Consider the following 25,062-nt stretch of genomic DNA (forward strand, 5'->3'; position numbering starts at 1 on the left):
GCCTCTGTGAAACACCTTGGCACTGTTCCTCTGTGTTAAAACTGCTGTCCAATTGCAGATAGGTGTTGTTACCTGTGAATAATAACCTACCATGCTGACTGCAGCCAAATTACTCAAAATCATAGAGAGATGAAAGGGAATTCTGATCAAGTACTAATTTATTCCAGGGTCTGTCCCCTGATGTTATGAGCAAAAGTGAACCAATTATTTTTCCACCTAAATCAGCTCAGTATATTAGTGGCCCAGTGGTTAGCACTGCTGCCTCGCAGTGCCAGAGACCCGGGTTCAATTCCGGCCTCGGGTCACTGTCTGTGTGGAGTTTGCACGTTCTTCCCGTGTCTGCGTGGGTTTCCTCCGGGTGCTCCGGTTTCCTCCCACACTCCAAAGATGTGCAGGTCAGGTTGATTGGCCGTGGTAAATACACGGGATTACGGGGATAGGGTGGGCCTGGGTAAGATGCTCTTTCAGAGAGTCAGTGCAGACTTGATGGGCTGAATGGCCTCCTTCTGCACTGTGATAATACAATCGAACAAAAAGGGAAATTCTGATCATTAGGATTGAGATCAGGACATATCGTTTAAAGTTTGTTTATTAATGTCACAAGTAGGCTTACATTAACACTGCAATGAAGTTACTGTGAAAATCCCCTAGTCGCCACACTCTGGCATCTATTCGGGTACACTGAGAGAGAATTTAGCACGGCCAATGCACCTAACCAGCACGTCTGTGGGAGGAAACTGGAGCACCCGGAGGAAACCCAGGCAGACATGGGGAGAATGTGCAGACTTTGCATAGACAGTGACCCAAGCCGGGAATCGAACCTGGGTCTCTGGCACTGTGAGTCAGCAGTGCTAACCCACTGTGCCACCGTGTCACCCCCCATATCACGTATTATAGCGTTGTGATGCATTAGTGCTACAAATTGACAAGTTGGTGATGTCACGTTGAATTCTGAATTCATACAAAACTCTTTCTCTGTACTTCAGCTATGAATGGTGAACTGAATGTAAATGGTGTGACCCTCGACTCAGGAGCCAGTACGTCAGAGGCCTTTGCTCCAGCAGCACCGTCCCTTGAAATGAGAGACTCCCACCCTAACTCAATGAGTGGATATGACTTTTTCTGGGATTGCGGACAGTACCAGTCGACAAGTGTGGAGAAACTCAAAGAAAAGGTGATGCTGTCCCAGCTGCCTTCTCAAGGACATCAGTCCAACGGTCCTTTTGAAACTGCTATCAAAGAAGTCCCAGTCGAACATTCTACAATGCCCAAAAACATGAAGCTGTGTGAGGACAGGACTCACAACTCTACTGGTTTGCATTTTGATCCGTACAGCCTATGTTCTGCTCAGAAAATTCACTTTGACATGGTGCAAGAACCATCATCATTCTCCCCAAACCATGAGCTCACGAGGACGATGTCTGAGGAGGTTCATTCCTTCACATATTCTTATGATCACCAGTACAAAGAACACTGTAACTCTCAGCCGGATATTGTAGACCTAGAGGATGCTGACTTGGACCTTTTCTGCAGCAAAGATTATGAAGAAGTCGTGGAGTTGGAGGATAAAGAGTCAGGTAAAGTTTATGTGGTTTGAAGTCAAATGTCTACGTCACACTTAAAAGAAAAGTATAAAGTCACTCACAAACTCAGAAGCAGGATACTGGACTCAGAATACCTGCAGGTATAATCTGTTAACCTTCCCGCGCCCCTTCCCAGTGTTTTAATTAACAGGCTTTGCAGTTTTAAAGGCACATCTAGACTTTGGCAGAAGAATTATAGACTGTTACAAAAACAAAATACTGCAAAGGCTGAAAATGCTCAGCTGGTCAGGCGACATCTGGGAACAATGACACTTCTTCCGACATAACATACGGGTATAATCCTCTTGCCCTTGGAAAATAGAACATCCTTTAAGTTCCCCTGATTAGTGCTATGCTGATTTGCCAGTATATGTACGATTTCAGACCTGTCCTTACTAACTTGACAAGTCACACTGACATGTCTGCACCGCTGCTTAAATCAAAAGTACAAAAGGAAATCTGGTTTTACCTCGAATTGATCTGATTTCTAAAAATCATCTCCCTTTAATTGACCTCAGGATGGAACAGAAGTCACATCTTTTGAATTTGTCGAGGTTTTCTAAAATACACATCGCTGCACTTCAGGAGCAGAATAATACATTTAATGTATTTAAGGTCCTTATAGCATAATCTTCACCCCCTGTAAATAGCACCGTGGAAATTCTGCTAGTACAATTCAAAATATTCTAGAGTCCAGTGTGCTCAAAAATGTCTGTCACACTTCAAAAGTGTCCACAGGTCAAAGCAAAATGATGTTTTGTTTAACCTTGCTGTTTGATTTGTATTTCAGCACTGGTATTTTTGAGCCAATCAAAACCTGCTTCTGTTTCCAAAAGCTGCCAATCGTCAAGCACCACAAAACCAACCAATCGGGTTGCTGGAAAGATTTTCTCCCTTTCCTTCCAGTGGCCATATTGGTCCCAAACACCTCAAGAAGAATTGGAATAAACCAAAACTTGTGCATAAAGTTATCCATTGTAACTTAGAAATGATTCCAATAATGTGTGCATGCACTAAACTTCAGGAATGTGACCAGGGCGACCACATCACACTCTTATCAAAGTGAGAAGGGGCAGTGATTACAAGCAATGTGTTATGTGGTCTGTGACTGGCCAGTTTATGGGTGGCACAGTGGTTAGCACTGCTGTCTTACAGCGCCAGGGACCCGGGTTCAATTCCGGCTTTGGGTGACTGTCTGTGTGGAATTTGCACGTCCTCCCCGTGCCTGCGTGGGTTTCCTCCGGGTGCTCCGGTTTCCTCCCACAGTCCAAAGATGTGCAGGTTAGGTGGATTGGCCGTGCCAAATTGCCCCTTAGTGTCCAAAGATGTTTAGGTTAGGTGGATTCGCATGATAAATTGTCCCTTAATGCCCCAAGATGTGCCGTTTCGGTAGATTGGCCATGCTAAATTGTCCCTTAGAATCCAAAGATGTGCAGGTTAGGTGGATTGGCCGTGCTAAATTGCCCCTTAGTGTCAGGGGGACTAGCTGGGGTAAATACATAGGGTTACGGGGATAAGGCCTGTGTAGGATTGTTGTCGGTGCTGGCTTGATGGGTGAAAGGACTCCTTCTGTACTGTAGGGATTCTAGGATTCTATGATTCTAGTTTATCTGTCAGCCATTAAAATCCTGATATAAGCAATACTTTTTGAAATATAGAGCACAGTTTGGTAAGGGACTCAGATTTGGTAAATGCTCAGATTTCTATCATTGCCACCCACAATGGCCATTTTCAGGGCATTACAGACCTTGAATTGGAGAGTACAAGAGAAGCAGAGACATCGTTGCAAAAAGACAATGAACCATTTAAAGAAAAGTTAAAAGCTGTCATGTGATGATGAACCAGTATCTATATGGCCGAGGTTGGCACTCTGTCATTTTATCATTCTTTCTATCTGTTCTTGTGGCTGACACGGGCAAGGCCACATTTATCACCCATCTCTCGTTAACCTGAGAAGTTGCTCCCACAAGCAGTCCTGTTGGGGATGATATCCCCTTAGCTCAGGGGTTCTAGGGTGTTGATCCAGTAACAATGATAGAACTCCGCTAATGTCCAAATCGCTTGAAGGTGACGGTGTTCCCACAACATTACTGCTCTTGTCCTTTTTGGGTGGCGGAGGTTGGAGGGTAGGGAGGTTCTGCCAAAATGGCCTTGGCAAGTTGCTGCGGTGCACCCTGTACAGAGTGCAGTCACAGTGCGCTGGCAAGGGAGAGGGTGGGGTCCATTGGCAGGAATGTCAATCAAGTAAACTACTTTGTCCTGGGTGGTGTTGAGCTACTTGCGTTTGTGCTGGCTGCATCCATCTGTGTAAGTGGTGAATATGGCATCATTCTCCTGTCTTTAACCTTGTTGATGGTGCGGTGATGTTTAAAAGTTAACAGGTGAGCCTCTTGTCACAGAGCCCCTATGTTCATAGAATCATGGAATCATAGAATCCCTCAAGTGCAGAAGGAGACCATTCGGCCCAACAAGTCTGCACCGACCACAATCCCACCCAGGCCCGATCCCCGTAACCCCACATATTTAACCTGCTAATCCCCCTGATACTAGGTTCAATTTAGCATGGCCAATCAGCCTAACCCAGACATCTTTGGAGCGTGGGAGGAAACTGGAGCACCCGGAGTAAACCCACACAGACACGAGGAGAATGTGCAAACTCCACACTGACAGTGACCCGAGCCGGGAATCGAACCCGGGACCCTGGTGCTGTGAGGCAGCAGCGCTAACCACTGTGCCACCCATGTTCTCCATATACAGGTATATGGAGATGGCTTGTCCAGTTTGGCTTCCGGTCAGTGAGATGTTGATGATGGGGAGAACTCAATGATAACATTATCATTGAAAGTTAGGGAGATAGCGGGAATTTCTCTTGCTCAAGGTGATTGGTACCTACCAGTTAAGTGGTGACGATGTTTGCTGCCACTTGTCAGCCCAGACGCAGATGTTCCTCGTGTTTTGCTCTTGGCTTGCTTCATTATTGAAAGAGTTGTGAATGGAGCTGAACACAGGAATTGTCAGCTCCACTGCCTACCCTTATGATGGAGAGATGGCCAGTGGTAAAAATGCTGAAGCCACTTGAGCCCAGGACCTGTACTGCGATCCATTTTGATGATAATGCATGTTTTTTTAGAAGAAGAAGGAACAGCAGCTACATATGAAATGATATTGAATAAATACAAATTGAAAACAAGCTGTATTGGTTCGTGAGCACCGCAACACGGTGGCACAGTGGTTAGCACTGCTGCCTCACTGCCTCACAGCGCCAGGGACCCAGGTTCGATTCCCGGCTTGGGTCACTGTCTGTGTGGAGTTTGCACATTCTCCCCGTGTCTGCGTGGGTTTCCTCCGGGCGCTCCGGTTTCCTCCCACAGTCCGAAAGATGTGCGGGTTAGGTGGATTGGCCATGCTAAATTGCCCCTTAGTGTCAGCGGGACTAACTAGAATAAATGCATGGGGTTATGGGGATAGGGCCGGGGTGGGATTGTGGTCGGTGCAGACTCGATGGGTCATAAGAACATAAGAAATAGGAGCAGGAGTAGGCCATCTGGCCCCTCGAGCCTGCCCCGCCATTCAACAAGATCATGGCTGATCTGATAGTGGGTTCAGTCCCACTTACCCGCCTGCTCCCCATATCCCTTAATTCCCTTATCGATCAGAAATCTATCTACCCGTGATTTAAACATATTCAACGAGGAAGCCTCCACCATTTCAATGGGCAGAGAATTCCAGAGATTCACTACCCTCTGAGAGAAGAAGTTCCCCCTCAACTCTGTTCTGAACCGGCCCCCCCTTATTTTGAGGCTGTGCCCTCTAGTTCTGGTTTCCCTTCTAAGTGGAAAGAATCTCTCCACCTCTACCCTATCCAGCCCCTTCATTATCTTATATGTCTCTATAAGATCACCCCTCAGAGGTCGAATGGCCTCCTTCTGCACTGTAGGATTCTATGATTCTCTGACAACTGTGTACAGCTCTGATCACCCTATTATAGAAAGGATATTATTAAACTAGAAAGTGTGCAGAAAAGATTTACCAGGATGCTACCGGTACTTGATGGTTTGAGTTATAAGGAGAGGCTGGATAGACTGGGACTTTTTTCCCTGGAGCGTAGGAAGCTTAGGGGGGATCTAATAGACATCTATAAAATAATGAGGGGCATAGATCAGTATTATAGGAAAGATGTGGAAGTGTTGGAAAGGGTGCAGAGGAGATTTACCAGGATGTTGCCTGGTATGGTGGGAAAATCGTATGAGGAAAGGCTGAGGGGCTTGAGGTTGTTTTCGTTAGAGAGAAGAAGGTTAAGAGGTGACTTAATAGAGGCATACAAGATGATCAGAGGATTAGATAGGGTGGATAGTGAGAGCCTTTTTCCTCGGATGGTGTTGGCTAGCACGAGGGGACATAGCTTTAAATTGAGGGGCCACAGATATAGGACAGATGTTAGAGGTATGTTCTTTACTCAGAGAGTAGTAAGGGCGTGGAATGCCCTGCCTGCAGCAGTAGTGGACTCGTCAATGTTAAGAGCATTCAAATGGTTATTGGATAAACATATGGATGATATTGGAATAGTGTAGATTGGAGGGGCTTTAGATTGGTTCCACTGGTCGGCGCAACATCGAGGGCCGAAGGGCCTGTACTGCGCTGTAATGTTCTATGTTCTAGATCATCTTTTCCCAAAGGTAGGGGAGTCGGAGTACCAGAGTAAAACTAGAGGGCATAGGTTTAAGGTGAGAGGGGAGAGATACAAAAGGGTCCAGAGGGGCAATTTTTTCACACAGAGGGTGGTGAGCGTCTGGAACAAGCTGCCAGAGGCAGTAGTAGAGGCGTGTACAATTTTATCTTTTAAAAAGCATTTAGATGGTTACATGGGTAAATGGGTATAGAGGGATATGGGCCGAACGTGGGCAATTGGGACTAGCTTAGTGATTTTAAAAAAGGGCGGCATGGACAAGTTGGGCTGAAGGGCCTGTTTCCATGCTGTAAACCTCTCTGACTTTATGACCTGTGGGATTCGTGCAGTGACTCACTCTGGGTGTAGCATCCAGGAACACTCTTAGTGTGGCTGTGTGGTCTGGGATCATTCTTACCATATTTGTTGCTCTTGCTGAAAGAAAAGGCAGCAAACTAGGAGAGGGAATCATAAACTTTCTATATCCACGCACTTCCTTGCATGCATTGCTTCAGTTCAACCACAGCTGGGCGGGCTGGACCTGGCAGTAATCGATCGGGATGTAATCAAGGTCAGGGATAGTCACGAGGCTCAAGATAAAAAGTTTCTGTGATTGCAAGATGAGGCAGTAAGTTAATATATAAATCTCACGTGCTAGTATATCATAAATATAAGGCCATAAAATATAGGAGCAGAATTAGGCCATTCGGTCCATCGAGTCTGTCCCGCCATTCGATCATGGTTGATATGATTCTCAACCCCATTCTCCTGCCTTCTCCCCGTAATCCTTGATCCCCTTATTAATCAGGAACCTATCTATCTCTATCTTAAAGACACTCAATGACTTGGCCTCCACAGCCCTCTGTGGCAATGAATCCCACAGATTCACCACTCTCTGGCTGAAGAAATTCCTCCTCATCTCAGTTTTAAAGGAGCGTCCCTTCACTCTGAGGTTGTGCCCTCGAGTTCTAGTCTCTCCCACTAGTGGAAACATCGTCTCCGCGTCCACTCTATCCAAGTCTCTCAGTATTCTGTAAGTTTCAATAAGATTCCCCCCCCCCTCCCTTCATACCTGGGATCATTCTTGTGAACCTCCTCTGGACCCCCTCCAAGGCCAGCACATCCTTCCTTAGATATGGGGCCCAAAACTGCTCACAATACTTCAAATGGGGTCTAACCAGAGCCTTATACAGCCTCAGAAGTACATCCCTGCTCTTGTATTCTAGCCCTCTAGAAATGAATGCTGATGTTGAATTTGTTTAACAACACCAGGTTAAAGTCCAACAGGTTTATTTGGTAGCAAAAGCTACCAAATAAACCTGTTGGACTTTAACCTGGTGTTGTTAAACTTCTTACTGTGTTTACCCCAGTCCAACGCCGGCATCTCCACATGTTGAATTTGTAGGCATGTTATAATCAGTGACATGCATAATGTTATAGCTGTATCAATTCATATCAATAACAAGTATGTCTACACAAGCAGATTTCACACTTGTTACAGATGCAAAACAGTCTAAAAGTGCTGTGAGCTTCGGAGCAACTGGCAAGTTTAGCCCAACTTTCTCAGTTCCCTCACAAAGCAATTGAACTTCTAATGACCTCACCTTATTCTTACTTAACAGCAGAATAACATAAAGTACATTACAAGGTATAATCCTCTTCACCTTACAAAATAGCATGGCATCTGATTTGCCAGGAGGAACAAAATAGGACATTGTTAGCATCCATCTAAATAGCATCATACAAATAGTATGCAGTGTGTGGTTGTCCATCATATTTCAGGTGTCTATATCTGGATTTCTGCATCACATTTTGATTCAATGGTCTCAAATTCCATATTTATAGAATGGCAAAGGCTAATATCTTGCAGCAAGCACCTGCCTGCCACACTGTATCTGCACCGTTTCAAAGCGTCAAGTTGTTTGAGGTGTAACACACTCACAGGGACACTAACCATTGACCTGGAGCCTGAGGTTTACAAACCAATTCAAGAACAACTACCTCAAGTTACCTACAAAATACTTCAAGGGGAGAGACAAGTTTGCAATCAAGCATCAAAACAGTGCTCCAGCCCTAGCCCTTGAGCAATGTCACAAGAGATGCAGTAAATAAAGGAGTTTTTTACCCACTAGCATAACAGGGTCTACATCAATATCTACATCAATAGGGAAAAAGTAGAAGTGGCCAAGAATTTCAGGTTTTAGGTGTCCAGATCACCAACAACCTGTCCTGGTCCCCCCATGCCAACACTATAGTTAAGAAAGCCCCACCAATGCCTCTGCTTTCTTAGAAGACTAAGGAAATTTGGCATGTCAGCTACAACTCTCACCAACTTCTACAGATGCACCGTAAAAAGCATTCTTTCTGGTTGTATCACAGCTTGGTATGGGCTCCTGCTCTGTCCAAGAAACTACAAAGAGCCGTGAATGCAGCCCAGTCCATCACTCAAACCAGCCTCCCATCCATTGACACTGTCTACACTTCCCTCGGAAAAGCAGCCAGCATAATCAAGAACCCCACGCACCCCGAACATTCTCTCTTCCACATTCTTCTGTCGGGAGATGGTTTAGAGAGCCAGCGCCTATTTGACACCTCCCACTGATGGCAATGCCACGAACTGAACAAATACATAACCTCCAACTCAATACACACACTAACCTCCCATCCATCGATTCTGTCTACACTTCCCGCTGCCTTGGAAAAGCAGCCGGCATAATCAAGGACCCCACATACCCCAGACATTCTCTCTTCCACCTTCTTCTGTTGGGAAAAAGATACAAAAGTCTGAGGTCACGTACCGACCGACTCAAGAACAGCTTCTTCCCTGCTGCTGTTAGACCTTTGAATGGACCTACCTCGCATTAAGTTATCTTTCTCTACACCCTAGCTGGGACTGTAACACTACATTCTGCACCCTCTCCTTTCCTTCTCTATGAACGGTATGCTTTGTCTGTATAACATGAAAGGAACAATACTTTTCACTGTATACATGTGACAATAAATCAAATCGAATTCAAACAGGGAGGTACATATTAACTCCAAGTGTTATACAAAGAACAACAAAGAACAAAGAACAATACAGCACAGGAACAGGCCCTTCGGCCCTCCAAGCCTGTGCCGCTCCCTGGTCCAACTAGACCATTCTTTTGTATCCCTCCATTCCCACTCCGTTCATGTGGCTATCTAGATAAGTCTTAAACGTTCCCAGTGTGTCCGCCTCCACCACCTTGCCTGGCAGCGCATTCCAGGCCCCCACCACCCTCTGTGTAAAATATGTCCGTCTGATATCTGTGTTAAACATCCCCCCCTTCACCTTGAACCTATGACCCCTCGTGAACGTCACCACCGACCTGGGGAAAAGCTTCCCACCGTTCACCCTATCTATGCCTTATAATTTTATACACCTCTATTAAGTCTCCCCTCATCCTCCGTCTTTCCAAGGAGAACAACCCCAGTTTCCCCAATCTCTCCTCATAACCAAGCCCCTCCATACCAGGCAACATCCTGGTAAACCTCCTCTGTACTCTCTCCAAAGCCTCCACGTCCTTCTGGTAGTGCGGCGACCAGAACTGGACGCAGTATTCCAAATGCGGCCGAACCAACGTTCTATACATCTGCAACATCAGACCCCAACTTTTATACTCTATGCCCCGTCCTATAAAGTCCTATACACAGCAATACTCGGTGTTTTCTTATTACTATATGCAAGACTGATTTACACTAAAAGGGGATAGTGCTTTTTAATAAACAAGGCAAACCAACCTTTTTGTGTCATCAAAATGGCTTTGTTAGTTCAGAAGAAAGTGTGGTGTACCACAGACAGGAAACGTGCATCATTTGTAGTCACTGGCTCGGCTCACCCAGACACGTTCACTTTTTATATTTTGTGTTCTGTGCAAGGTGACGTTGGTGGAGGTGGCGGGAGGTAGAGAGAGAGGAAGGATAGGTTTGCTTTGCAGGGATTGACTTTTTTGCAAAAGGCACACTGCATCCAAAGTGGTGTTAATTGGATCCCAAGCCAGATGGTGAAGTATGAAACTAGATAAAAATTCTTTTCTCAACAAGAGGTTTATTTACAGAATGCAGAATGACACAATGTCTGCTGTGAACCTACTACCCCAGTGTCACAGCAGTCTCTCTTTATAAGTGCTCCAGGTACCTAATTAAACAATGACCTTCACCCTGCTATCTTCATAATATAATTAACAAGACACTATCAAATGGGACTAAAAACTGCAAGGTCATCTGGCCCAGATGACAAATAGGCCAGGGATCAGACATCAAAGGCATCATACATAAATTTCCCAAAACGCTTGGAAACATAGGTTGTGCCAAGGGATCGGAGGATGGCATATGTTCCACCCCTGTTCAGAAAAGAGTCATGGAATGACCCACAAAATGATAGATCAATTTATTTAAGTTCTGTAGTGTGTAAACTGGGAAGATCAGACATTGTGAGTCTTAGTTTAGCAAGGCATGCTGTGTTTTTTTTTCTTTTAGGTTTACAGCATGGAAACAGGCCCTTCGGCCCAACTTGTCCATGCCGACTTTTTTTTTTAAACCCCTAAGCTAATCCCAATTGCTGGCATTTGGCCCATATCCCTCTATACCCATCGTACCCATGTAACCATCTAAATGCTTTTTAAAAGACAAAATTGTACCTGCCTCTACTACTACCTCTGGCAGCTTGTTCCAGACACTCACCACCCTCTGTGTGAAAAAATTGCCCCTTTGGACACTTTTGTATCTCTCCCCTCTCACCTTAAACCTATGCCCTCTAGTTTTAGACTCCCCTACCTTTGGGAAAAGATATTGACTATCTAGCTGAACTGTGCCCCTCATTATTTTATAGACCTCTATAAGATCACCCCTCAGCCTTCTATGCTCCAGAGAAAAAAGTCCCAGTCTATCCAGCCTCTCCTTATAACTCAAACCATCAAGTCCTGGTAGCATCCTAGTAAATCTTTTCTGCACTCTTTCTAGTTTAATAATATCCTTTCTATAATAGGGTGACCAGAACTGCACACAGTATTCCAAGTGTGGCCTTACCAATGTCTTGTACAACTTCAACAAGACGTCCCAACCCCTGTATTCAATGTTCTGACCGATGAAACCAAGCATGCTGAATGCCTTCTTCACCACTCTGTCCACCTGTGACTCTACTTGCAAGGAGCTATGAACATGTACCCCTAGATCTCTTTGTTCTGTAACTCTCCCCAATGCCCTACCATTAACTGAGTAAGTTCTGCCCTGGTTCAATCTACCAAAATGCATCACCTCGCATTTGTCTAAATTAAACTCCATCTGCCATTCGTCAGCCCACTGGCCCAATTGATCAAGAAACTCTCTGTAATCTAGTAACTCTGTGTGAAAAAACAGTCATTCAACTGTTTTCTTCTGGTAATAATCCTGAGGATTATCAGAGACTGTAATATCATTTCAGAGGCAATTGGATCAGTATTTGAAAAGGGAGATATGGGGAAAAGGCAGGGAAACCAGATTAGAGTAGACAGGATCAGTTGAAGAGTTGGAATTTAGCACTGCCTTGATAGGCCAAATCGCCTCCTTTTGATTTGATTTGATTTATTATTGTCACACGTATTAGTATACAGCGGAAAGTATTGTTCCTTTCATGCTCTACAGACAAAGCATACCATTCATAGAGAAGGAAAGGAGAGGGTGCAGAATGTAGTGTTACAGTCATAGCTAGGGTGCAGAGAAAAGTCAACTTAATGCGAGGTAGGTCCGTTCAAAAGTCTGACAGCAGCAGGGAAGAAGCTGTTCTCGAGTCGGTCGGTACGTGACCTCAGACTTTTGTATCTTTTTCCCGACAGAAGAAGGTGGAAGAGAGAATGTCCGGGGTGCATGGGGTCCTTAATTATGCTGGCTGCTTTGCCGAGGCAGCGGGAAGTGTAGACAGTCAATGGATGGGAGGCTGGTTTGCGTGATGGATTGGGCTACATTCACAACCTTTTGAAGTTTCTTACGGTCTTGGGCAGAGCAGGAGCCCAGACCAAGCTGTGATACAACCAGAAAGAATGCTTTCTATGGTGCATCTGTAAAGGTTGGTGAGAGTCGTAGCTGACATGCCAAATTTCCTTAGTCTTCTGAGAAAGTAGAGGCGTTGTACTGTGATTTCTATCCATGAAATTATAACCCCTCCAAGGAGGGGAGTGGGAGGTAGGGTAAGGTGAGAAAATCATTGGGGAAGAAATAAATTGTTCAAATTGAACATGTCGGCTTCTGTTGAACGGAAGAAGCAGAATGTGTGCATTCCTCTTGGGCATATAAGCAGGTTACGCTAACAGTGACTCTCAACATTTTTATTTTAAAAAGGTTAACACATCCGTTAAAGTTGTGGCGGTGTTAAATGTTTGTAACACCTCATGTTCTTTGTTTTGAGGGTTATAAATTCCCTTCCATTGAAAGGAAACTGTTGGAAAAGTCCAGTTTCCCCCCGGCTCCTTGCAGTGAGATGTAATCCAGGCCAGCGCCATGAGGTTGTGTCTTGTGCTGCGGGTTTTGACTAGAAATGCGATGCTGCAGAATCAGAGGTTTGTATCTTTTACAGAGTCCAGACGGAGCATCAGCTGCATCGAGTCAAAGATGGAGGAACCAAAAATGCCGTCAAACCAAGACATCTCCATCAATCCCTTCTTCGACTGCGCTAGTGACCACTCTCTGGCAAACTCGATAAACTTCAACATTCCACTGAAGGAATTTCCTCCTGATCCAGCCTCAGTAGTAGTGATGCCGTACACCTCATCCTATTTCATGGGTAACTCGATCCTGTATCGCACATTATTTTGATTCCAGGTCGCAGCATTGGATGCGCACGAGCTTAATTCAAAATAGAATGAGGCCTCACATTTTACTGAATACATTCTCTCTGTGCCATTTTCTTTTCAAGCCATGAATCCTCCTAATTGCAGAATTTCACTGCTGATCAACTTGCCAGGAATGTTTACCGCCTGCATCTATGAACTAGGAGCAGGAAGCAGGCTAATCAGCCCTGAAAGCCCACTCCACCGTTCAGTAAGATAGAACATAGAACAGTACAGCACAGAACAGGCCCTTCGGCCCACGATGTTGTGCCGAGCTTTATCTGAAACCAAGATCAAGCTATCCCACTCCCTATCATCCTGGTGTGCTCCATGTGCCTATCCAATAACCGCTTAAATGTTCCTAAAGTGTCTGACTCCACTATCACTGCAGGCAGTCCATTCCACACCCCAACCACTCTCTGCGTAAAGAACCTACCTCTGATATCCTTCCTGTATCTCCCACCACGAACCCTATAGTTATGCCCCCTTGTAATAGCTCCATCCACCTGAGGAAATAGTCTTTGAACGTTCACTCTATCTATCCCCTTCATCATTTTATAAACCTCGATTAAGTCTCCCCTCAGCCTCCTCCGCTCCAGAGAGAACAGCCCTAGCTCCCTCAACCTTTCCTCATAAGACCTACCCTCCAAACCAGGCAGCATCCTGGTAAATCTCCTCTGCACTCTTTCCAGCGCTTCCACATCCTTCTTATAGTGAGGTGACCAGAACTGCACACAATATTCCAAATGTGGTCTCACCAAGGTCCTGTACAGTTGCAGCATAACCCCACGGCTCTTAAACTCCAACCCCCTGTTAATAAAAGCTAACACACTATAGGCCTAGGTAGTAGCTGATCCTACTACCCCCGATAGTATCCTAAGGTGAAACATCCTTTCAGTATCCACCCTGTCAAGTCCCCTCAAGATCTTATGTTTCAATAAGATCCACTCTCCTTCAAAACGCCAATGGATACAGACTCAACCCTTCCATCCCAGCCATCGCCCCTAACCCATCCCAGCTATCAGTTGAGTGAACCTTCTCTGAACTGTTCATAATGCAATTGTTACGATGCAGAGGTTGTTCCCCTCTAAGACGTAATGATGAATCCCCCAGAGAGAAATACCTCGCCTTGTAATCTGTTAAAAGTGTGTGGGAAGGTGAACTGTCCTTCAGTAACGTTTAGTGGTTAATGAACAGAAATACCTGACACTCACTTTAAAAATAAACATTTAACTATTTACTTTACTAACAGGGAACTTTAACTAAACCACAATCCCACCCAGGCCCTATTCCCGTAACGCCACATATTTACCCTGCTAATCCCCTGACACTAGGGTCAATTTAACCTGGCCAATCAACCCAACCCGCAAATCTTTGGACTGTGGGAGGAAACCGGAGCACCCGGAGGAAACCCACACAGACACGGGGAGAATGTGCAAACTCCACACAGACAGTGACCGAGGCCAGAATCGAACCTGGGACCCTGGCACTGCGAGGCGCAGTGCTAACCCGCTGTCCCACTGTGCTCTGATAATGTTAATTGGATCTGGGACTTTTCAGGTTGAATGGCTCAGTATTAAGCCAGGTGGTGCATTGATCCTCTGAGCCACTGGGCCGGCTCCCTTTTAATTGACCACTTTGTAAATGTGTACATAGGAACATAGGACAAAGCAGGAGGCCATTCAGCCCTTTGAGCCTGCTCTGCCATCCAATATGATCATGGCTGATCCTGCATCTCAAATCCACACTCCAACTCTCTCCCCAATCTCCTTGATGCCTTTAGAGTCTAGAAATCTATTGATTTTCTTCTTAAGTATATTCAGCGTTTTGGCCTCCACAGCTTTCTGTGGTTGAGAATTCCACAGGTTCACCACCTGAAGAAGTTTCTCCTCACCTCAGTCTGCCTCTGTGAACTGTGATACATCCCATGATCGGCAGAGTCTAGAGGTTTACTCCTGAAAGGGATGGCTCTGATGTGAATGAACTGGAGATACCTGGCGAGCACATTGCCTCCTTCACACACATTGACTGCTTTGCTGCCCATTCCTTCAAGATCCCCAATGTCTCAGGTAATTGTGCATTTTTTGCATGGAATATTACATTTCCACCCTATATAGCGGCATGGTGGCACAGTGGTTAGCACTGCTGCCTCACAGCGCCAGGGTCCTGGGTTCAATCCCAGCCTTCGGTGACTGTGCGGAGTTTGCCCGTGTCTGCGTGGGTTTCCTCCGGGTGCTCCGGTTTCCTCCCACACTCCAAAGATGTGCGGGTTAGGTTGATTGGCCATGCTAAATTGACCCTTAGTGTCAGGGGGGGGACTAGCTAGGGTATTGGTGGATTGGCCATGGTAAATACACGGGGTTTCGGGGATAGTGTGGGCCTGGGTAAGATGCTCTTGGGCGGAACGGTGGCACAGTGGTTAGCACTGCTGCCTCACAGCGCCAGGGACTCGAGTTCGATCCTCGGCTTGGAGTATGTGTGGAGTTTGCACATTCTCCTCGTGTCTGCGTGGGTTTCCTCCGGGTGCTCCGGTTTCCTCCCACACTCCAAAGATGTGCGGGTTAGGTTGATTGGCCATGCTAAATTGACCCTTAGTGTCAGGGGGGGGACTAGCTAGGGTATTGGTGGATTGGCCATGGTAAATACACGGGGTTTCGGGGATAGTGTGGGCCTGGGTAAGATGCTCTTGGGCGGAACGGTGGCACAGTGGTTAGCACTGCTGCCTCACAGCGCCAGGGACTCGAGTTCGATCCTCGGCTTGGAGTATGTGTGGAGTTTGCACGTTCTCCCCGTGTCTGCGTGGGTTTCCTCTGGAGTGCTCCGGTTTCCTCCCACACTCCAAAGATGTGCGGGTTAGGTTGATTGGCCAGGCTAAATTGCCCCTTAGTGTCACGGGGGGGACTAGCTAGGGTGAATACGTGGTGTTACAGGGATAAGAGCTGGGAAGGATTGTAGTTGGTGCAGAATTCATGAGCCAGATGGCCTTTTTCTGCACTGTAGAGATTCTATGAATCTATGGTTTGACCAATACAGTTGGATGCACATTGCAATAAATATCCCATAACGTAGCATAACAGCAGAGCCTTTCACTACTAATAGTTAGGATCGTGAACTTACATAAAATCCTGTGAACCTGCGCTGCTCTCTATTGTGCTACACAGTTGCCATTCAACATGAATTTCTACTCCTTTTCACCATCTAGTGCTTCCCCACCTCCACAGTCCCTTAAACATTGAGTAAGGATGGGTTGGGTTGCCTGTAATGGCCCCTGCAGTTAACTGGCCTCCAGCATCCACAATCTCGACTCATTCACGAAGAATGGACAGGGGACTGCATTGCTACCAGCACTCGTGGGCTAAGGTTCAGATTTAAGGTGGGGTGTGGGGGTGGGAAGAGTGCTAAGATATTTTAAATCTTTGCCCTCGCTTCATCTCAATATCCCACACGCCTTCCCTGGGTGAAAGCCTAGTTCTCGAGCTTCAGCCCATTCTACTTTGACCGGTGATTTGAAAGTCGGGAAGAGTGTCCTGGAGAGTATGTGGGAGTTGCGGGAACAAAATATTTGGCCCACAGCTATTACCCCAGAACATTTGGAAGATGTTACTCCTGTGGTGTAAATAGCAAAAGTGGCAGTTTCTAAACCGGCTCAATATCTACTTTGGAATATTGTGAGCAGTTTTGGGGCCCCATATCTAAGGAAGGATGTGTTGGCCTTGGAGGGGGTCCAGAGGAGGTTCACAAGAATGATCCCTGGAATGAAGAGCTTGTCGTATGAGGAACGGTTGAGGACTCTGGGTCTGTACTCGTTGGAGCTTAGAAGGATGAGGGGGGGGATCTTTTTGAAACTTACAGGATACTGCGAGGCCTGGATAGAGTGGACGTGGAGAGGATGTTTCCACTAATAGAAAAAGCTAGAACCAGAGGGCACAACCTCAGACTAAAGGGATGATATGATCCTTTAAAACAGAGATGAGGAGGAATTTCTTCAGCCAGAGAGTGGTGAATCTGTGGAACTCTTTGCCGCAGAAGGCTGTGGAGGCCAGATCATTGAGTGTCTTTAAAACAGAGATAGATAGGTTCTTGATTAATACGGGGATCAGGGGTTATGGGGAAAAGGCAGGAGAATGGGGATGAGAAAAATATCAGCCATGATTGAATGGTGGAGCAGACTCGATGGGCCGAGTGGCCTAATTCTGCTCCCATGTCTTATGGTCTAATGCTTTTCTTTCTTCACTATGCAGAGCTCACGGGTGAGTCTGATAATGAACTGAACGACTGCCATGATGCAGAAGTGAAAATGTCTCTGAAGCAGGATGTCTCTGTCTTTTCCCTCTCCGACTCCACACTTGCCCCTTCTCTAGAAAGTTTGAATCTTTTCAAATCGTCACTCAATGAAACTCAGACACCATCCTCCCTGCTAATGACTCCACGTACATCATCACCAAGAAAAGGTAATCTGATTCTTTATTTTTTAATTCTTTCATGGGATTTGAGTGTAACTGGCTAATAATTTGATTTGATTTAATTTGATTTATTATTGTGATATGTATTAGTGTACAGCGAAAAGTATTGTTTCTTGCGTGCTATATAGACAAAGCATACCGTTCATAGAGAAGGAAAGGAGTGGGTGCAGAATGTAGTGTTACAGTCACAGCTAGGGTGTAGAGAAAGATCAGCTTAATGCCAGGTAGGTCCATTCAAAAGTCTGATGGCAGCAGGGAAGAAGCTGTTCTTGAGTCGGTTGGTACGTGACCTCAGACTTTTGTATCTTTTTCCCCGACGGAAGAAGGTGGAAGAGAGAATGTCTGGGATGCTTAATTATGCTGGCTGCTTTTCCGAGGCAGCGGGAAGTGTAGACGGAGTTAATGGATGGGAGGCTGGTTTGCGTGATGGATTGGGCTACATTCACAATCCTTTCTAGTTTCTTGTGGTCTTGGGCAGAGCAGGAGCCAGACCAAGCTGTGATACAACCAGAAAGAACGCTTTCTAGGTGCATCTGTAAAAATTAGTGAGTGAATTGGTTGGTGAATTGCCCTTGAGAAGGTGGTGGTAAGCTGCCTTCTTGAACCGCTATAGTCCACGTGGTGTAGATACACCCACAGTGCTGTGAGGGAGGGAGCGCCAGGATTTTGACTCAGTGACATAGAAGGAACGGCGATATATTTCCGAGTGAAGATGCTGTGTATGGCCTGGAAGGGAACTTGAAGGTGGTGGTGTTCCCGTGTGTTTGCTGCCTTTGCCCTTCTGGGTGGTGGAAATCGCAAATTTGGAAGGTGCAGTTGAACTAGGCTTGGCGAGTTGCAGCAGTGTATCATAGAATCAGCGAATCCCTACAGTCAGAAGGTGGCCATTCGGCCCATTGAGTCTGCACCAACCACAATCCCACCCAGGCCCTATTCCCTTAACCCTACATGTTTACCCTGCCAATCCCCCTGACACTAGGATCAATTTACTAAGGCCAATCAACCTAACCCGCACATCTTTGGACTGTGGGAGGAAACCGGAGCACCTGGAGGAAACCCACGCAGACATGGGGAGAACGTGCAGGGTCCACACAGACAGTGACCATGCTGCCGGAATTGAACCTGGGTCCCTGGCACTGTGAGGCAGCAGTGCTAACCACTGTGCCACCGTACCGCCCAAGTGCATCTTGTTTATGGTCCACACTGTTGCCACTGTGCCTCAGTGGTGGAGTGAGTAAATGTTTAAGGTGTTGGATTAGTTGCGATCAAAGCAGGCTGCATTGTCCTGGATTGTGTCGAGCTGCTTGAGTGTTGTTGGAACTGTATTCATTCAGGCAAGTGGAGAGTATTCCATCACACTCCTGACTTGTGCATTATAGTTGGTGGACAGACTTTGGGGAGTTAGGAGGTGAGTTACCCGCCACAGAATTCTTATCTTTTGACCTGCTCTTATAGCCACAGTATATGGCTGGTCAGTTAATTTTCTAGTCAGTGGTAACCCCAGTTAGGGCCCAAATAATCACCAATAATTGATGCCGCGATTGGTTGCAGTTTGGATCTTGTGTGGTTTGCAGCTCACAGAGAAGTTCTGGGAGCAGGTAGCCCACTCCAGTCAGTTAGGGCCGGGCGCTGAGAACCTAGCAGAAGGTTGCTGGATTTGTGCTGGAAAGCGTTAGGGCTCAGAAGAGGCCCTGGGAGTCATTTATAACTCTGTGCAGCCGGGAAACTGTAAGTTTAGGGAAACCTAAGGGCAGCGCTAGCTCAGTGAAGCTCGCGGTCTGTGAAAGAGTTGGAAGCATGCTGGTAATTAGACATGGGAACGCAGCTTTGTGAATCTCGTGTACCGCAGTCTCAGGAGGAGAGCTTGAACCATCAGGAGATGAGCTGTTGTTGAGGCAGTCCAAGTTGGAGGGAATTCAAGAGAATTCAGAGGCCAGAACTTCGGAAAGAAGGAGTTGAAATCCTTTGCGATGGAAACAGATCTTGTGACTCATGGTGGTCATTGATGTCTTGGTGGGCCACTGAGAAATCCATGGGATCTATCTTGGTGGCACCTGCAACTTAATATAAAGTGTAATGTGTTTGACCACAGTTTCCCAGTTCATTCATATTTACCTCATGTTAATTCTGAATGTTAAGAGTATAAGATTGATGTTGTAAATTGTTTTACTTTTCTGACTTTGTATGGTAATGCTAATTTGTTTAAAACAGTGAAATCTTTATTGTCCTAGTGAGTAACTAGGATTTCAAATCTTGTCTACTTTAAATAATAAGTTACTAGCTCGTAACATAGTGTTGTAACTGTACTGGTCAGCTTAGTAAAGGACGTGGCTAGTTCTGGAGCACAAGTCTTCAGTACTATTGCTGGGATGTCGTCAGAGCCCTTTGGTGTATCCAATGCCTTCAGATGTTTCTCAATAACAAGTGGAATGAACTCAATTGGCTGAAGACTGGGAATCTCAGGAGGAGGTTGCGATGGACTTCTGATTGAAGATGATTGCAAATGCTTCAGTCGGCATGGTGGCACAGTGGTTAGCACTGCTGCCTCACAGCGCCAGGGACCCGGGTTCGATTCCCGGCTTGGGTCACTGCGTGGAGTTTGCACATTCTCCCCGTGTCTGCGTGGGTTTCCTCTGGGTGCTCCGGTTTCCTCCCACAATCCAAAGATGTGCGGTAGATTGGCCATGCTAAATTGCCCCTTAAGGTCAGGGGGACTGGCTAGGGTAATTGTATGGGGATAGGATTGTGGTCAGTGCAGATTTGATGGGCTGAATGGCCTCCTTCTGCACTGTAGGATTCTGTGACGCTTGTCTTTTGTACTGAAACGCTGGGCTCCAAGTTGTTTAATTGTCCCATTCACGACGGGATGTGGCCGGTCCGCAGAGCTTAAATCTGATCCGTTGGTTCTGGAATTGCTTGGGTGTGTCTATTCCTTGCTGCCTCTGCTGTTTGGCATTCACGCTCAGCTCACCTTTTAGGGATGCCTGGTGCTGTCTTGGCATGTGCTCCTGTACTCCTGACTGAACCAGGGTTAACCCCCTGGCTCGATGGTAATGGCTTAATTAAGGGTATACCAGACTGTGGGCTTACAGATTGCGACTGAATACAATTCTGCTGCTGTCGATGACTCACAGTGCCTCATGGATGCCCGGTTTAGAGTTGCGAGATCTGTTCTGAATCTATTCCATTTAGCACGGTAGTGGTGCCACATAATATGATGGAAATTTGAGGCTGGGCCTTCACTCCCACAAGGATTGTGCAGTGGTCAGTCCTGCCAATATTGTCGTGGATAGATTCATCTGTGACAGGTAGATTAGTGAGAGCAAGGTCAAAGCAGGTCCAGTCTGGTAGATATGTCCTTCAGGACTTGGCCAGCTCGGTCACTATTGTGCTGTCGGGTCACTGTTGGTGACGGACGTTGAAGTCCCTACCTAGAGTACATTGTATGTGCGTCTTCCAAGTGGTGTTCAGTATGGAGGAATATGAGGGAGGGTGGTGTAATAAGTCTTCGGAGGCAGAAGTCCCTTCACCAAAATCCGTTTATTTACAATTCCAACAGCGGTACACAGAGTGCGAGCAGTCTACCCTCGGGAGCGCCAGAGGAACTGACACTCCCAGTTAAATACAAGGCAAAGACTCCCTGATTGGCCCATCAATTGGCTCCTTAATCAGGGAGTTGATACTCCAATAGGGCAACCTCAATGGCCTGATTGAAGCCATTACAGATGGTAGGTAGTAATCAGTAGGACGTGGAGCGGTTCAAGAAGCCGGCTTCCCACCACCTTCTCGAGGGCAATTGGAGATGGGGAACAAGTGCTGGGCCTCGCCAGCGACACCCACATGCCATGAAAGGATAAAACAAAAGACAAAAGAATCCTGGATTGGGATTGCACAATTTCCTTCCTGCCATATGATCCCATTGGGAGCACTGCAGTGGAACACCTCCCTCTTAAATTACCCAGTGCAGTTTTTGTCTGCTGTAAAGCGGCTTGGCTGGGGGTTTTACTATGTTAAAGACGCTGCAGAACTGCATTTTCTTTGCCTCACCCAAGAACCAAAATAAGACTGAGATGGTGTAAGCCAGAACAATGAAAGGAAAAATACGAAACATCAACAGCAATTCCCAAATGGCGACCACAGCTGCTATAACAAGCACCCAGTATTAGCAATATTAGATATCAAATCTGATTAATCGTTCAGCAGCAAGAATGTTCACCAATCCCTTTGAAGAAAGGAGCGTCCGGGTCGGCAATTTGGCCAGGGGAGGCCTACTCGTTCCTCAGACCACAACGTTAACTTGACCCAGAACCAATCCTTGTCTTTGTTGAGTTCTGAGTCAGCACTTGTTTAACTGGAGAGGGGTAAATAATTTGAGCGAGTGTTGCGCATTTCTTCTGTTTTGGAGCAAAAATGTTATTGGTGTCCTTTGAGATTTAGTGTTGTGCACCTGTGAGAAGCGCTTTCTGCCGGATTTAACGACACTGCTTTTGAAATTCTGTACAGATTTAACCATCTCGGATAGTGAAACCGATGAGTGCGAGGACCCAGACGCTGCCGCAGTAAAGATTCTTTCAAAACTGGTCATGTCAACCCTCACGCTGTCTGACGCTGATGCTGAGGGCACTGGTGCCCCCGATGGCACCAGCACCTGCCCTCTAGAATCCCCAACTCTCTTCAAAACCCCTGTGAAGAAGGCAAAGAAGAAGGCCTCTCTCCCAGTGACGCCGCCCACACCATCATCCTCTGCCACGAGTAAGGGTGAGTCACGTCTCAGCAGATTCTGTCAAGCTATAATTGCCTCCCTTTATTTTAACGAGGCCTCTCTGAAACCACAATATTGCCGCACAAACAGGCGACAGGAATCAGCACTGATATTGCATCTGCATTCCTTCTTTAGAGATTTCTCCCCCGTCTCTCGGGTTGCTTCCCTCCCAGTGCCGTGGACCATTCCACAGACGAGAGAGCCGGCAGGTGATTGGCTCCTGAGCTTTGGTCATTGGTGCTCTGCAAAGGTGCACGAGATTGTCTCAGGTTGACCCTGCCTCTACATGTTCCCTCCATTTCTGACGAGGCACTGAGACCCAATTGTCGCGCCCCTCCCCCCGGCCATCCGTCCGAGCTAGCTCCAGGCAGACCAGGGGGCATTTCTGGTCTCAATAGTTCAGTTTCACCCTAGGCAGTGCATTGACCCAGAAGGTCTACAAGGGGAGGTGTCCTTGCCATGCTTTTTCAAGCTATTTCATCTCCCTCTCTTATTGCTCTCCCTGGCAAAGCTTTATATCCAGGGCCCCAGAATTCTGCGGCAAATCCAACCAAATTTTGCAGTAGTAGAATACAGCAGCAAATCTGTCCACAGTTTGGGGGCATTGCGATGTATCTTTATAAAATATATAAATTATTTTACAAGAATTAGAAAGACTGGGATTTTAAAACTGTTGAAACGCAGTTTGCTGTCGGCAGCCTCTGAAAGCCTGTGTTTTGCTGTAATAGCTGCCACTTTACGCCCAACCAATCTCCCCATACCTTTCACCTAGCTAAATAGGACAGCAAGGTGCTGAGTGGCGGCTAACTAAACTGGCGGCTTTTGGACGGAAATGGTAGCATTTATGTCAGTGTGTCTTCCAATATGGTGTGCGGAACCCAGGCACGTTCAAACTGGTATTCCCCTTTCAAAGAGTTTTGAATGACAAGATGGTGTAATAACGGTGTGTTTAAAGTGTTGGTGAGCCCAATGCCTCTTGAGAGATATCTGCAAGTCATCACCCAGTGTTACACTCAACAACATTAGCTCAACTCCCCAGCACATTAAACAAGCAAGGCAAGACGTGGCATCAATTTTAAATGGGGACAATTTAAGCCTGAGGCTGCGTTAATTGCACCCGGAGGTACAGTTTGTAAATGCTGCCACTTTAGACAGTCAGAGGACAAGAGGCTGGACTCAAACCTGCTGCAAAGCCAGCTGATTAGGAGCTGAAATGAATGGGGGTATAGTCCCCCTGTGTTTCACACCCTGCACACTTCACCTGCCTAGCAGGTAACCAATACCTGGTGTAACAAATCCAAATGGTGTCAACTGTGCGCCAGCATGGCTCATTCGATAACTCAGTTGAATGCACACTCTTCCATCAGAGTCAGAAGGCTTCAGGCCCACTCTCGCACCTTGAGCCCTAGGCTGACGTTCCCAATACAGCGCTGAGGGAGCGCTGCACTGTCAAAAGGATATAAAAAGGAGGCCCTGTTCTGGCGGTTAGTAAAGATCCCACAGCACCATTGGGAGAAGAGCCTTGGTATCCTGGCCAATGTTCTTCCCTAAACCAACAACGCCAGAGAAAAAAAATTAACTGCTTATTTGTTTCACTGCTGTTTGTGGGATCTTGTTGTGCGCAAAATGGCTGCCGCGTTTGCCTACAAAGCAACAGTCGCTGCACTTCAAAGTAATTCATTGTATGTGAAGCACCTTGAGGCGTTTCTCAGAGACATGATAAGGCGCAATTTGAATGCAAATCATTTCTTTCTCTCTTTCTGTTTCTCTCGCTCTCTCCTTTTCTTGGCAGCCCTCATTGATTTGCATTTTGTTAACCCCCATATATTTCACACTTTGAACGCTGCTAACCTGGACTCTGAGCTTCTGCAAAAGCAGCTGATTAATGAGCTGAGATCACTGGGGTTACGTAACCGTCCTGCATTTTGTACCTCGCCTGCTTCAACAGTAAGTGAAGTGCAAGGTGTCAAATGCTGGGAACTAGTGAGCTCCACGTCAGTGAGAGGCTAGAATAGGAAAGTTAACTTGATACCATTTTGACTCGGAACACCAGGTATTGATATTGAGACACCAGACATTAAAGGTTTATTGATTAGTCACAAGTAGGCTTACATTAACACTGCAATGAAGTTACTGTGAAAATCCCCTAGTCGCCACACTCCAGCGCCTGTTCGGGTACACTGAGGGAGAATTTAGCAGGGCCAATACACCGAACCAGCACGTCTTTGGACTGTGGGAGGAAACTGGAGCACCCGGAGGAAACCCATGCAGACACGGGGAGACTGTGCACAGACGGTGACCCAAACCGGGAATCGAACCCGTGTCCCTGGCGCTGTGAGGCAGCAGTGCTCACTGTGCCATCGTTCCAATTAGTTGCAATGAGAGGGAATTATTTGGGAAAGGAAACAATGGCAGGGGAGAAATTCTGGGGCACTTTCTGCAGCCGTGAAATCACAGAGTTCTCAGGACCCCGGTTACGTCCCAGCCAAGGGGGCACATAGACAAAGTACTGCAAGCCCTCTGTCACTGTAACTCTTGAGCTAGTTGTTAGCAAGTTGCTGACCAGGGAGCAGAAAGCACTCGGATTTTCCCTAGGGTTGCCAACTTATTCCTGGAGGCTTCATCACGTGACAGCTTGCCTACTCCTGCCCTGCCCATGCACTCCTGCCATCACTTGCCCAACATGTCCAGCCTCAGGGCGCCCCACCTTGCTACACCAATCGGACAGTGAGTAGACTCTCCATTCCCCAATCGCATGATTCAC

General features: G+C 46.5%; 1 protein-coding gene across 1 annotated transcript in view; it reads left to right on the forward strand.

Annotated features, from left to right (window-relative positions):
• Window positions 1-976: 976 nt before the first annotated feature.
• Window positions 977-25,062, forward strand: part of LOC144488264 (bromodomain adjacent to zinc finger domain protein 2B-like) — a gene marked incomplete at its 3' end in the record, with an annotated part of 79,763 nt that continues 55,677 nt past the window's right edge. The window contains exons 1-4 of the mRNA XM_078206305.1: window positions 977-1,577; window positions 12,821-13,027; window positions 17,315-17,524; window positions 22,040-22,294. Of these exons, the coding sequence (XP_078062431.1) occupies window positions 989-1,577; window positions 12,821-13,027; window positions 17,315-17,524; window positions 22,040-22,294 (1,261 nt within the window). The remainder of the gene's footprint in view (window positions 1,578-12,820; window positions 13,028-17,314; window positions 17,525-22,039; window positions 22,295-25,062) is intronic.

The sequence above is a fragment of the Mustelus asterias genome, unplaced genomic scaffold (genome assembly GCF_964213995.1).
Source record: "Mustelus asterias unplaced genomic scaffold, sMusAst1.hap1.1 HAP1_SCAFFOLD_1424, whole genome shotgun sequence".
NCBI classification, from domain to species: domain Eukaryota; kingdom Metazoa; phylum Chordata; class Chondrichthyes; order Carcharhiniformes; family Triakidae; genus Mustelus; species Mustelus asterias.